We start from the raw sequence: 14,451 nt of genomic DNA, 5'->3' as shown, positions 1-14,451 counted from the left end.
ATCACATTCAAAGTATCCTAGAACCCTATTGTAGAAGTTTCAAGCTCCCATTGGAAAAAAAATGTGGAATTTTGTACATTCTTTTGCCAGAAGAAAGATCGCGGATGCGTTTTAATTTTTATTTTTATATTTACTTTCTTTGCAGATGTGAGCTTTAAACTTCTACAATAGAGTTCTCGGATAGGTTAAATTTGATGGCGTTATTTTCATTAAGATTTCTTGACTTTTAAGGGAGTTTCCCCATTTTTCAAAATCAAGCAAATTTTCTCAAGCTCGTAGCTTTTAATTGGTTAAACAAAACTTAACGAATCATATATATTTTGACTCAGCATAATAAGTCGAATATTTGGTACATCTGTTAATATCGAATTATTTTTAGAGTTTTGGTTACTTTTGAGCCGTGTCGCTCCTTACTTACAGTTCTTTATCACAAGCTGTTTGATAGCGTCAGAATGAATTGCATCCGGCTTTATAAACAGTGAAGCATCAAAACAGCCACGTAATGTCATCGTCAGAGAAAAGATGATAAGAAAATTACCTTGCTTATCTGTCCTGCGTTTTAATCTTCTTCTTCTTCTCCTTATTCCTCTTCCTTCATTATTACCCCGTGTCGTCTAAGAACTTATTTTTAAATGAAGTGTAGCTGTTTAATTTAAGAATTAACGTATTATTTATATATCACATAATGTATTAAACTATTTTAATAGCCTGAATGATCCTTTTCGCTCATTGAAAGTCAACATTATTGTGCATTACAATCTACGTTAACGATACATAATTAACATTTAAAAATCTGCTGTTACAAATAACCAGTTTTAACCATTCATTTCACCTTGACATAAAATTGTAGTCCTATAGATCTTTGATCTCTTTGTAAAGCCAAAACGACCCAACTTACGCGTCTGTTCACCATAAAATGGCCAAGTGTTAATACCAGGACTACTCACCCTTTGTTACACCCATGTCCAGAGCAAACATATCAGTATAATCGCTAATATTATGTATCCAAAAAAACCGTCATTAAGTGGCTATTGACACAAAAATTCTGCGCCAGGGACAAATGTTACGCAATATCAAGCATGGTAGAATTCTTAAAGTGGACACATTCGCATCGATGTTTTAGTATAGTTTAAGCTTGCAAACCCAAACTTTCTTAACTATGAAGAATATATTCTACATACTGCTTATTTTTGTTGGTAAGTTCATTTTTTTTTTATCAAAATGTCTGATAAGCTAATGCTAGGATAAATTTGGGAAACAAAAATTTATTGATCTATCAGGGTTTTGGCTCTTTTATAGCAACGAAAACAGTCATGGGCGCCCATATGGGGGGGCAGGGGGGGGGGCACTTGCCCCCCCTGGCTGAATGATGCTGCTTTATTTTTATATTTTTGTTCTGAGATTTCTATTATATAGCAATAAAAGTAGCAATTAGACGAAGTTTGCCCCCCCCCCTGGAATTCAGCTTATGGGCGCCCATGCAAACAGTAGATTTTAAATTATTCGGGATATTACTATTCAGAGAAACATAAAGCCACATATCTTTGCTGTCATGTCAATGTCTAAAGGTTGTATTTAGGTTTTTCACACGTCTGAGATAAATTGGTAAAAACCTTATCAGAGTGGTAATCACGGTTCCATCTTCTTGACCGACAGGGTTTAGTTGATCCAGCCGCTGAGAACAGCTTATCAAACAGTTTATGTCAACTTATTTTAGAAGTTTAAGAAAATCAGATATGACCTATAGATGGGACATCGGTAATATGTGACTGTGTCGACTGGAGCATCTGAAACAAATATTTTGCTGAACAAATCCGTCTTCTAATTTTGTGAAATTTGTTGAAGAACCTTCTGATGGATTAAGTTGTCCGTGTCCAGTCTTAATAAACAGCTTGGCAATAAAAGATATTGAAAATGTTTTCTAAGAAATATGCTTTAAATATAAACGCAAATATCAAAGCTTTTTAATTAATAAAAATGGCGGTCAGCATTAATCAAGGAAAACAGATTAACACACTGCAAATGCTTCAGTTTGCCTCATCTCAACGCAAGTTTGCATTTTGTTCAACCTTCAGGAAAAATTGTTAAAAGGTTTTTTGAAAAAAAAACTATTTAAAATCTAAAATATTTAGTTTTTCCTTTTTTTTATATTTTTACTGTGAACTTTTTTGGTTTTGTTGGCCAAATTGGTCTACTTGTTTGGAAATGTAATTTAAGGTGGAGCTGGACGAAAACTTGTTCAAAAACTTCATAAGACCAGATGATCAAACTATGGCAAAAAAATTAGACGAATTTTGAATATTCATGATATGCTATTTTTTTATTTATTAAATATTTTCTTTTTTTTCTTCAAGTATCCTATATATTGCAAGTCTCTAAACACAAAATATGGGAAGGTGGGTATGCCAGCATCAAATAGATGATTATAAGAAAACGTATTTTGAAAATTCTTTTCCTCGACGGAAAGTGGCGTTATGCTAGCATATTATTCACAGTAGTTGAGATTTATCTATTTACTTTTTTGTTTACTTGTCAATATTTCGTCATCCAAATTCCTTTTGGATATCTCTCTGTAGTAGTGTTATCTTAATTTGCTACAAGTTGTACGCATGATGTTTTTTGCTTGCTTCCGACTTATAGCATACTTAAAGTACTTACAACATGCACTTAAAATACGAAAAAAAGGCTGTAGTTCCTGAGACACATAACCCATAGAATTGCACTGAGTACTAATGTGGCTAGAGCTCAATTTAAAATTTGACTTGGAGGTTACAATCCCTTACCTTCTAACGTTTTTTCTTTAACTTCGGCATGTTTGTAATGCATCCTTTTCTACTCATAAGAAAAATAGAGTTTATGTCATTTAATTTAATTTAAAACTTAGGCTATTGCTTTTTCTCCTGCAAAAAAACTGTTTCGAAAATACTATCTAAATACAGAATTCTAGACTATTGACACATTTTAGAGTACTTGCGTATTATACTGACCAACCTCAAGAAGTGAAGTAATCATGCTCAAAAAGAAGTAATCATAATGAAATATACCAAAATATAATGGAAATATAATACTTTAATAACAAAATAATGGAAACTACAACAGAGAATTATGGAAAGCAGGCTGCCCAGAACGCACTATATTAAATACCCAACCTAACTAACTCTATATATTAAATATTTAACCAAAGTATACCCGCATAGTAGTTTATCTCTGGGGTCTCACTTTTGAAATTATTTTTCGGCTTTCACATTTCTTTTAACAGATATCCTTACTTTTAAAAAAAATCAAAAAGTGAAAAAAAGGAAAAAAATAATCATAACCTGCCAATCCTGCGCATCCTTTGCACAAGATGTTTCCCACATTTAAATAAAATCTAGCAATATATTTTATAATTAATTTTTCGGTACTTACCTGTTATTAAATAAAAAAAAACAAGTTTTTTAAACTGAAAGTAAGGAGCGACATTAAAACTTAAAACGAACAGAAATTATTCCGTATATGAAAGGGGCTGTCCGCGCCGCAACGCCTCGCTCTTTACGCTAAATTTTTTTATTGTTTTAAAAAATAAAGTTGTAAGACAGAGTCAAATTTTATCGTAAAGAGTGAGGTGTTGAGGAGGGGACAGCCCCTTTCATATACGGAATAATTTCTGTTCGTTTTAAGTTTTAATTTCGCTCCTTACTTTCAGTTTAAAAAACTTGTTTTTTTTAATTTCTGATCGTTTTTTAGTTAATGCAGCTTTTATTTGCATAAAAATTTTACTTTTCTTTTGCTAAATGGATCTCTTTACAAATTAACTTACGTAACTAACTTCTATATTCGTATATTTTTCTTATGGCAAAAAATACAAAGTTGCAGATTTTTGCAGATATGAGCTTGAATCCTATGTAAGAGGGTTTTCTGATACGCTGAATCTGACGGTGTGATTTTCATTAAAATTCTTTCACTTGTAGGGGATGTTTTCCCCCTCTTTAAAAAATCGAGTAAATTTTCTCAGGCTCGTAGCCTTTGATGAGTAATACTAAACTTAATAAAATTTATATATTTAGAATCAGTATTATAAACACATTCTTTTGATATTTTTATTGACATCAAAATTCCGTTTTTAAAAGTTTCGATTACTATTGAGCCGTATCGCTTGTTTTTTTATTGTTTTTTTTTATTACGTATATGTTATTACGTATATGAGGGGGTTGTCCCCTTAGTCAATACCAATCACGTTAAGTTAAAATTTAAAAAAAAAATTTTATTAAAAAAAAAAAGAAAAAAAAAGGCAGGTTAAGTATAAAATATAGATATTTTTTAAGAACTAAAAAAAACTGTAGCGTAAAGAGCGAGGCATTGACTTGGGGGAGAACCTCCTCACATACGTTATAATTTCTGTTCGTTTTAAGTTCTAATATTCCTTCTTACATTTCAGTTGAAAAAACTTGTTTTTTTTTATTTAATTTCTCATCGTTTTTTAAATAATGCTTGGAAATCCGGTGCCCCCTTCATAGAAATGTCCCTTACCCCACTGAAACATCCTCTACGGAAATATTCTCCAAAGTAACCCCCTCCTCTAGCCCACACCTTCAGAACAAATCCTTCCTGAAAATGGTTGTATACGTCCCAATAACCAATAAATAATGCTGGCAAGTCCGGCGCCCCCTTCATGGCGATTTCCTTTCCCCCATGACAACTTCCTTCACGAACAGTTCCTCCAACATAACCCCCGACCCCCCCTTCCCTCCCCCACCCATAAAAAAAACCACCTGAAAACTTCTGTATACTTCCGAATAACCAATACTATATGTTAACATTGGGTAAAGTTCATAACTCTTGGCCCTCCCTCTGGGTACTTTGGGGGATTAAGTCATCCTAAAAGACATATTTATCATATTTTCGACCATGTTGAACAAAATGGCTATCTCAAAATTTTGATTGGGTGACTTTGGGAAAAAAATAAGCGTGGGAGGGGGCCTAGTTGCCCTCCATTTTTTTTGGTTACCTAAAAAGGGCAATAGAACTTTTAATTTCCATTCCAACGCGCCCTCCTACTATATTATAGAACCACTAGTTCTATTTGATCATTCTTGGGGAAAAAAAAAACAAAAACAAATAAACACGCATCCGTGATGTTTCTACCGACAAAAAATTTAAAATTATAAATATTCGCAGATAGGAGCTTAAAACCTCTGCAGTAGGATTCTCTGATACTCTGAATATGATGGTGTGATTTTCATTAAGGTTCTATAACTTTTAGAGGGTCTTTCCCCCTTTTTTTGAAAATCAGACAACTTTTCTCAGGCACGTAACTTTTGATGGGTAGCATTAAACTTGATGAAAATTATATATTTGAAATCAGCATTAAAATCTGATTCTTTTGATATATCTATTGGTATCAAAAACCCGTTTTCTAGAGTTTCGGTTACCATTGAGCCGGGTCGCTCCTTACTTACAGTTCGTTACCACGAACTGTTTGATAGCAACAACATTCAAGTTCTTAGTTGAACAGAACCGGTTTCTTTCTGTAGTTTCTTTCAACTTGACGTAAGAGTGTATAAACACTACGTAAGAGTGTATATTTTAATTAAATATTTTAGTTGGTATTTTGGCTACCGGTGCATTAAACGTACTCTTTTATATACTGCTCAAGAAGTCAAGTTTAGTTAATGCCAATGAAATAAAATAAAATAGAATGAATATATAATAGTTTAGAAACAAATTTGGACTATATATTTTCATATTAGGGGGTGGGGGTGGGAGGTAAAGCATACCATATATTAAATGTGTAACCTAACCTAATCTAGGTACCTCCCCCCCCCCGAAACCCCTAAAAACAACAGTTTAAATATCGTAAATCCAATGAAAACTACTCTTTGCATTCCAATCCTTAATAGCGGTTTCTTGAAAAAGCCAGTCTGGCTGGTATCTATTCCGGAATCTGTAGCATCTCCAGTTTGACATTCCGTATATAGTATATAAAAGAGTACGTTTAATGCACTTGTACCGTATTTTGGTTAGGTAAAGTTAAATTAGAAACCATTTATATAATGCATTTTGGGGGGCCTGATTTCCATACTCTCTGTTGAAGTTTCCATATTTTTTATATTTTTTCATCATACTTAGGTATATTTCTTTAGAATTAATTTAACTTCACTTCTTGATTGTTGTTGCTATAACAGATAAGTACCAATTTTTTTGTTGTACAGTTTATATTAGATCTCTGACGGCTCAGTTAATGGAGTCTTACACTTACTTCACTGAAGTTATGAATATTCATGTTTGGTTAAGTATTCTCGATGGGTAATATTGCACTTTTTATTTCAGTTGCTTTTGCCTCAGCGTTTCCCGCAAAAGAAAGAACGAGACGACAAGTTATTGTTGGTGAGTTATCTCTATTCCTGCGTTACAAAAATAACCGTCTTTTTTATTTTCTGTCAGATTTTAGCCTTTTTTACTACTAGACCTTGCGTACCGCGTTGAAACATCTCAACTGAACGCTAAAAAATTCTGTGATTTTTTTTTTTTACCAATACCGTTGTTTCATATTTTAGACTGAGTCGCATTCACTTGGGGTTGACATTTTTGTTGCATCCACTGTACGTAAACCACTTAGTGTCAGGAAAGAAAAATGCAGTAATCTACACTTAGGGTTAAAAACATACATTCTGTAAAACACAATCTAAGAACCAAGTCTTATATTTTTGATCATTGCATGTATATTTCTTCTTTTGAGGCCTTTCTTCTCAAGAAAATAAGTACAAAACATAACCCAAAGAGGGGAAAAAATAACAAAATAGCACTTAGAGTCAATAAACAAAACATTCCTGGGACCTCATAGCTGATGTATTTTGCTTTGAGGAATCCGAAGAATTAGTTTTTACAGTTATAAAAATAATTTTTTAACTTACTAGTCGCTAGTATCACTTTTGGTATTCAAAATGAATATTTGACTTAAGTTTTGGTTGTCTTAGAAAACCTCATTGCTAAAGCCTCAGCCTAAATAGTTTTGCTAGATAGTATTGCAACAATTTACTCTAAAAGTCCTGTGCTAAGCTTCTTTTCTGGGAAAAATTGAGTTTACGAACAATATTCATAAAAACTAAATTAATAAACTTGAAGTTGCATGAAAGAAATTATTTAAAATCACAATGTCCATTTTTCGAAAACGCGGAAGAACCTTGCACAAGTAACACCAAAACGAGGGGATTGCCACTTTTCAAGAATTATGAACGCAGTGGAAGTGTGCCACAAGTGGTTGAAGTATACCGCTCATGGCCAAAAAAGGTCCATATTCATCACAGAGGTGTGGCGTAGAAAGTGACCCACGCGCAGCAGAATAGGTGCCAACTCCAAAAAGTAGACCAGGTGTTGGAGAATATTTGACCCCTCAACATAATCTCAATAATAATTGGACCCGTTTTTCTTGTTTCTGACCCTGTTTTCTACATAAAAAAACATTTATATAACCTTCATTAACTCACTTGGTGTTAGCAAATGGATAGTTAAAGCCAGAGAAGATTTCGCAATAACTCGTCCAAAACGTGTTGGCGAAGAGATACCCACAATACACTTGACCTTCTTTAAGGAAGACGTGATCAGCTTAAAATGTTCCATGGAGACCTTAAGATGGGATCTGTTTCTCAATAAAAGTTAAGAAACAGAGTTTTTAAGTAATTTCATTAACACCTATTAAAGATGATTTATGTTTAAAAATGTATGTTCGATATTTTCTCTTATTTTCTTCAGGTGTGTTTTGCTGTGAGAACTTAAATCTAAGCTTTTTTGCATCTACGTTACCGTTATTTTTAGTCTAAGTCAGATGGCACATAGAGTATATTAGATTGGATAAAATAGATCGAGGTACAACAAAACAGTTTGGTTCGTTTTTTATTCCAAATTATTTGCGTTATTAAAGTTTCACAGGTATTCGCACGCATCATGTTACGTGGGAAGCCCAACATCATGACGCATTCCGTGCAAAAAGATATTTCTAATTGCTGTTTGAAACTAGTAATTAAAAATTAAAACGTAGTTTGAAGACGTTGCAGTTATTTTGTAATTGCAGACAATTACAGTTTTAAGCTTCTTCAAAATATAAAATCTTACTCTATCATTCAAGATATCAAGATAAATACAAATTAGACCATTAAGTGATTTTGCACATTTAACCGTTTTTAACAAACGTCTTGAATCAAAGATGAAAAGCCAAGCCAACCAACTGTGATTAATAAAAAAAAAAAAACAGCACGAGAGTAACTTGGAAACGGGAGTTAAACTCATTATTGGAAAGGGGTGCTCAATTGTCTGTTCAAGTACACATTTATATTTTTATTTATTTATTTTGTAGTTTCTTTTTCATATTCTGTTTTTTTATTGTTTCTTTTATAGTATGTAATCTTTGTTGGTTTTTTGTTGTTTTCAGGAGAACGAAGGACGGCTTTTTGTTTGTGCATATTTAAACAGAAGGCTCTAATCGTCCCAACACTTTTAGCAACCCCGTAGAACAAAAAAAGAAAATGCAAACTGAACAAGTTCGAGAAAATTAAGAAAGTAATAACAAAATAACAAGCATATGGGAGTTACTATCCAATTTCTAAATAACTCTCGCAAATATAAAAGCTGTCATCATTGGACAAAAGCAGCTCAATCGTCTATTTGAATTGTATATTTACACTCTCCCCCCCCCCTTATTCGCAATATATTTTAGTTATTCGTTTGTTCCTTCTGTTTTTGTAGTAATTTCATGGTTTTCTTTTAAAATCAGTAAATTTTTTTTTAGCTTTTCTGATTCTTATTCACGTTTGTTTCTACAAGCAAAACTGTTTTGCTAAATTTTCTTTTTTCTATACTTTTTTCTTATTCCTTGAATCTTTACGATCAAGCTACCTTACCGGGGTATCTACTTTAAAAACTTGCAAGGTTAGCAAGGGCACATCTTTCTACCCATGGACTTAAAACCACCACCAAGACTTCAATTATTCACTTGGAATTTATTAACATTCCTTTTCCCTTCAATAGCTCAGCCAGCACTTTGCTGACTCAGAACATTGCTGTTGTTGAATTGAAATGAAACAAGATTCAAAAACTTTATTTTGACTTTAACTTTCTACACTAAACAGTTCAAACTCAGTCGTAATACTCAGAAGACTGCATTGTATACAACTTCCATGACTGACACTTTTCAAGATTACTTATGATAAAATCAATTATGGAGGATATGCTGGTAATCTTCTGACGTAAATAATTCCCAAATATGGAATCTTTAGCCCGTATAATAGCGAGTAATGCTCTAAGAACAGCATTACATCTTCAGAAAACGAAAGGCCAAGGATCTTGTGGTTTTCCTCAATGAAGGCAGCGGCAACACTAAAATTCTAGTCCTTAAACTCTAAACATAATGTATTATGATTATTGCTATTATAAAATTAAAATGATGTAATACGAATAAATTATTTGGTAAGAGGACTTGATTAGACTTAAGTCGACCAAGTTAATTTGTTTCACTTTTTTTGTACCAGTACCTCTAATTTAGCTGAAATTCCATATTTACTTTTGAGTTTACTCAAAAGCTGAGTCCTAACTCGTGAAATTTTGGAAATTGATCTGATAGTTACAGAGAGATCCGGTAGGAAGAAATGATTTGCTTATAGATCTCGATTACACTTTTGTAAATCGATACTAAGCGTATAATATTAAATTTGACAAAGTCCATTGTGCAATTTTCAAAGAACTGACACACCTCAACGATGTATATAAATGAAGTAGTGTATATAGCCTATATATATATATATATATATATATATATATATATATATATATATATATATATATATATAGATATATATATATATATATATATATATATATATATATATATATATATATATATATAAATATATATATATATATATATATATATATATATATATATATATATATATATATATATATATATATATATATATATATATATATATCTTATATCTATATACAGTGCACTCAACGTAGCGGAAATCCAATGTTTTTCAGTCTTACAAAACAATAACCAGAAGTAAAGGATTCAAATTCATATTCACTACCACCTTCGGGAGTATAGTTTCTACTCTTGACTGTGTTTGGTCGTCTGGGCCCTCATCATTATTAAACATTAAAAATTTTTGGCTATGCTGACTTTAAGGGTAGAAAATTTCATAAAGAACTCTAGAATCTGACCTGATGACTTCCGAAACTGTATTTGGACCTTAAATTAGACCGTAAAATTACTGTACCCTTGGACTCTCATTGCAATCACTTACATTGTATTTTCGCCGATATTTATTCTGCACCTTCATCGTCACTGAGCAGTCAAATTTTTCGACCGGAGATATGCACAAGATTTTATGCACTGACGATATACACTGATGTTTTTATACAAGATCTTGTATTTTGCCGATATCAACCGATTTTATCGATATTAAATCTTCACGAAGACCTCAGGAATCTAAGCTAACAACTGCTAAAAACTAATCTGGACTTGGACTTAGACCATTAAATGTTACTTTACTCTTGGACTTTTCAATGCAATTACTTGAATTATATTTTCTCTGACAAGTTCTTCATGTGGACGGCAACACATCCTCGACTGAACTCGAATACGACTCGTTGCTACTTTGACGACTGTCTAATTGAAAGTCTCGAGCTATTAATAAAAAGTAATGAATATTATTTATTTTAAAGTTCCTGGCTCTGGTGGACTCAGACCTGGTTTCGGTGGACTTCAACCCGGCTTTGGGGGACTTGGATCTAGTATTGTCAGACCAGGGTTTGGAACAGGACTCGTAAGACCGGGATTTGTATCGAGACCAACAGTCATTCTTGGATGAATAAGAAAATTTTGTGAACACTGAAGAATTAGAATATTCCGAAGCTTGATTAATATAGGAGACTGATTTTATATTTTTTTTTTTTTTTTTTGTTCATTGAAAAAATTAATATATTTTTTTTATCAAACTTTTTTGCTTTCAAACTTTGATTTTCCTGAAAGAAATGAAAGACACAATAAATTGGATTATTGTTAATTTTATTATGTCATTGAATATATATATATATATATATATATATATATATATATATATATATATATATATATATATATATATATATATATATATGTGTGTGTGTGTGTGTGTGTGTGTGTGTGTATATATATATATATATATATATATATATATATATATATATATATATATATATATATATATATATATATATATATATATATATATATATATATATATATATATATATATATATATATATATATATATATATATATATATATATATATATATATATATATATATATATGTGTGTGTGTGTGTATATATATATATATATATATATATATATATATATATATATATCTATATATCTTATATCTAGTCTTACAACTCTATAACCAGAAGTAAGGGACTCAACTTTATATTCGCTACCTTCAGGAGTATAGTATCTTCTCTTGTCTGTGTTTGGTCATCTGGACCCTCATCTTTCTTAAACATTGGCAGGAGACACCTACAAGTTGATGTGCCTATGCTGACTTTAAGGGTAGCAAATTTTATGAAGAACTCTGGAGTCTGACCTGATGGCTTCTAAAACTTTACCTGGACCTTAAATTAGATCGTAAAATATTACTGTACTCTTTGACTTTCAATGCAATCACTTCCATTGTATTTTCTCCGATGTTTATTCTGAACCCTCATCATCATTGAACGGTCAAATGTTTTGACAGGAGATATGCACAAGATTTTATGCACTGACGATATACACTGAAGATTTAATAAAAGATCTTATATTTTGCCGATATCAACTGATTTTATCGATATTAAATCTTCACGAAGCGCTCAGGAATCTAAGCTAACAACTGCTAAAAAATTGATCTGGACTTGGACTTACACCATTAAATGTTACTTTACTCTTGGACTTTTCAATGTTATTACTTGAATTACATTTTCCCTGACAAATTCTTCTTGTGGACGGCAACACATCATCGATTGAACTCGAATACTACTCATTGCTACATTGATGACTGACTCATTGAAGTCTCAAACTATTAATAAAAGTAAAGAATATTATTTATTTTAAAGTTCCTGGCTCTGGTGGACTCAGACCTGGTTTCGGTGGACTTCAACCCGGCTTTGGGGGACTTGGATCTAGCATAGTCAGACCAGGGTTTGGAACAGGACTCGTAAGACCAGGATTTGTTTCGAGACCAACAGTCATTCTTGGATGAATAAGAAAATTTTGTGAACACTGAAGAATTAGAATATTCCGAAGCTTGATTAATATAGATGACTGATTTTATATTTTTTTTTTTGTTCATTGAAAAAATTAATATATTTTTTTTTTATCAAACTGTTTTGCTTTCTAACTTTTATTTTCCTGAATGAAATGAAAGACACAATAAATTGGATTATTGTTAATTTTATTATGTTTTTTCTTCTGTTAAAAATTAATAAAACAAAACAAGAAGCAAACTCTCCTTCATAATAGCTGATCGGGTTTGAAAAACGAATACATATTAAAAACTCTTTTTTTTTTTTTTTTTTTTTTTTTTTTTTACAGAAGAAAAAGCAAATTATTTCGGATGAAAGCAAAGAATGATATTAATAGATAAAGCAGAGAGTGATAGTGGTAAGAGGACTCCATTAGATTTAAGTCGAAAAAGTCAATTTTTCACTTTCTTTGTATCAGTACCTCTAATTTAGCTGAAATTCGATATTTACTTTTGAGTTTACTCATTAGCTGAGTCCTAACTCATGAAATTTTGGAAAAAGATCTGATAGTTACAGAGGGATCCGATTGGAAGAAATGATTTGCTTATACATTTCGATTACACTTTTGAAAATCGATAATAAGCGTCCAGTATTAAAGTTGACGAAGTCCATTGTGCTATTTTCACAGAACTGATACACTCAACCACTGTATATAAATAAAGTAATATATATATATATATATATATATATATATATATATATATATATATATATATATATATATATATATATATATATATATATATATATATATATATATATATATATATATATATATATATATATATATATATATATCTATATATATATATATATATATATATATATATATATATATATATATATATATATATATATATACATATATATATATACATATTTATATATATATATATATATATATATATATGTATATATATATATATATATATATGCGCGCGCGCGCGCGCGCGCGCGCGCGCGCGCGCGCGCGCGCGCGCGCGCGCGCGCGCGCGCGCGCGCGCGCGCGCGCGCGCGCGCGCGCGCGCGCGCGCGCGCGCGCGCGCGCGCGCGCGCGCGCGCGCGCATTTACGGGAGCAAAAAAAAAAAAAAAAAAGGAATGTTTGGCTCTCGGCATATGTGTGGCCTCAAAAAACGATCGGGTTTTAAAAACCAATACAAATTAAAAACGGATTTTTTTTTTTTTTACACAAGAAAAAGCAAATTATTTCAGATTAAAGCAAAGAGCGATATTAAACTTAAAACGAAAACACATTATTTCACACTGTCGCCTTCTCAGCCCCCCAGTTCTTTACGCAGTAATTGTACATTGCTCCTTATTTGAATCCAACGGCCCTTGTGTTTTACTTGTTGTTCTTAAATAATTGGGACAAAAAGTCAAACTTTAGCGTGCAGAGAGGGAAAATCATGAGCAGGCTATTTTCATGCTTAATCTTTACAGACTGACTAATTAAGGAAATTCTTTGAAAACATTTATATACTAAGAATTTTTAGTAATATCGATATCAGGTTGTCCAATTAATGGTTGGGCTTCTCAAGGGTAACCTAGCAAAGAACAAGCCCTAGCCCATAGTAATCGAAAATTCATCTCCGAAAGAGTTCAAAGACGCATGCTAGAAAAAGGACCATGTCAGGAAGGGAAGAATTGCCACTTATGATCTGGTTCCAGAGTTGAGGTAACTATTATCTCGATTAATATTATTGATTCTGAGATTCGTCGCGAAAAGTTTTTCTGAAACTTGGAGAAAATACCCTGGAACCTACAAAAATAGAGTTGGATCGAAATGAAGAGGTGAGACCATTAGAATCATCCCAGCCATTGATCCCGCGAAGGGATAATTACGGTCCCCATCGTGAGTAACAAGGAAAATCGCTTTTTTCGCATGGGAAGCAGTGACATGTCTAATTTTTTAACTGCTTTTTTTAGTCACCGCTCGTGGAGTGTTGAAATATCATGTTGCGAGTATTTAGGGGCTTTATGAGGATGAAATTTGCCAAATTTATGTATGTGTTTTTGTAGTAACAAAACATAGTATTAGAAAGAAAAGTACAATTTTTTGACAAAAATTGCATCGTTATCGTCATATGCAAACCGATGTAACAAAAGTGTCTTTTGGCAATGAACCGATGCCTGATTCGCTGTACTTCGTTCTTT

The 14,451-nt window shown here is 32.1% G+C and overlaps 1 protein-coding gene across 2 annotated transcripts in view; it reads left to right on the top strand.

Moving 5' to 3' along the window:
• Positions 1 to 905: 905 nt before the first annotated feature.
• LOC148951688 (uncharacterized) overlaps positions 906 to 14,451 on the top strand; it is a 34,448-nt gene continuing 20,902 nt past the window's right edge. The window contains exons 1-3 of one of the 2 annotated variants that reach the window (XM_089090428.1): positions 959 to 1,196; positions 6,310 to 6,366; positions 10,702 to 10,934. In XM_089090428.1, the coding sequence (XP_088946554.1) occupies positions 1,160 to 1,196; positions 6,310 to 6,366; positions 10,702 to 10,847 (240 nt within the window). In that variant the 5' untranslated portion in view covers positions 959 to 1,159 and the 3' untranslated portion in view covers positions 10,848 to 10,934. Of the gene's footprint in view, positions 1,197 to 6,309; positions 6,367 to 10,701; positions 10,935 to 14,451 lie in introns of those variants that run through there. The other variant, XM_089090427.1, reaches the window with a different exon arrangement.

This window comes from Artemia sp. Qi Xiang Cuo, chromosome 6 (assembly GCF_049724085.1).
Source record: "Artemia sp. Qi Xiang Cuo chromosome 6, ASM4972408v1, whole genome shotgun sequence".
In the NCBI taxonomy this organism is placed as follows: Eukaryota; Metazoa; Arthropoda; class Branchiopoda; order Anostraca; family Artemiidae; genus Artemia; species Artemia sp. Qi Xiang Cuo.
This window is presented reverse-complemented; position numbering and strand designations above follow the sequence as displayed.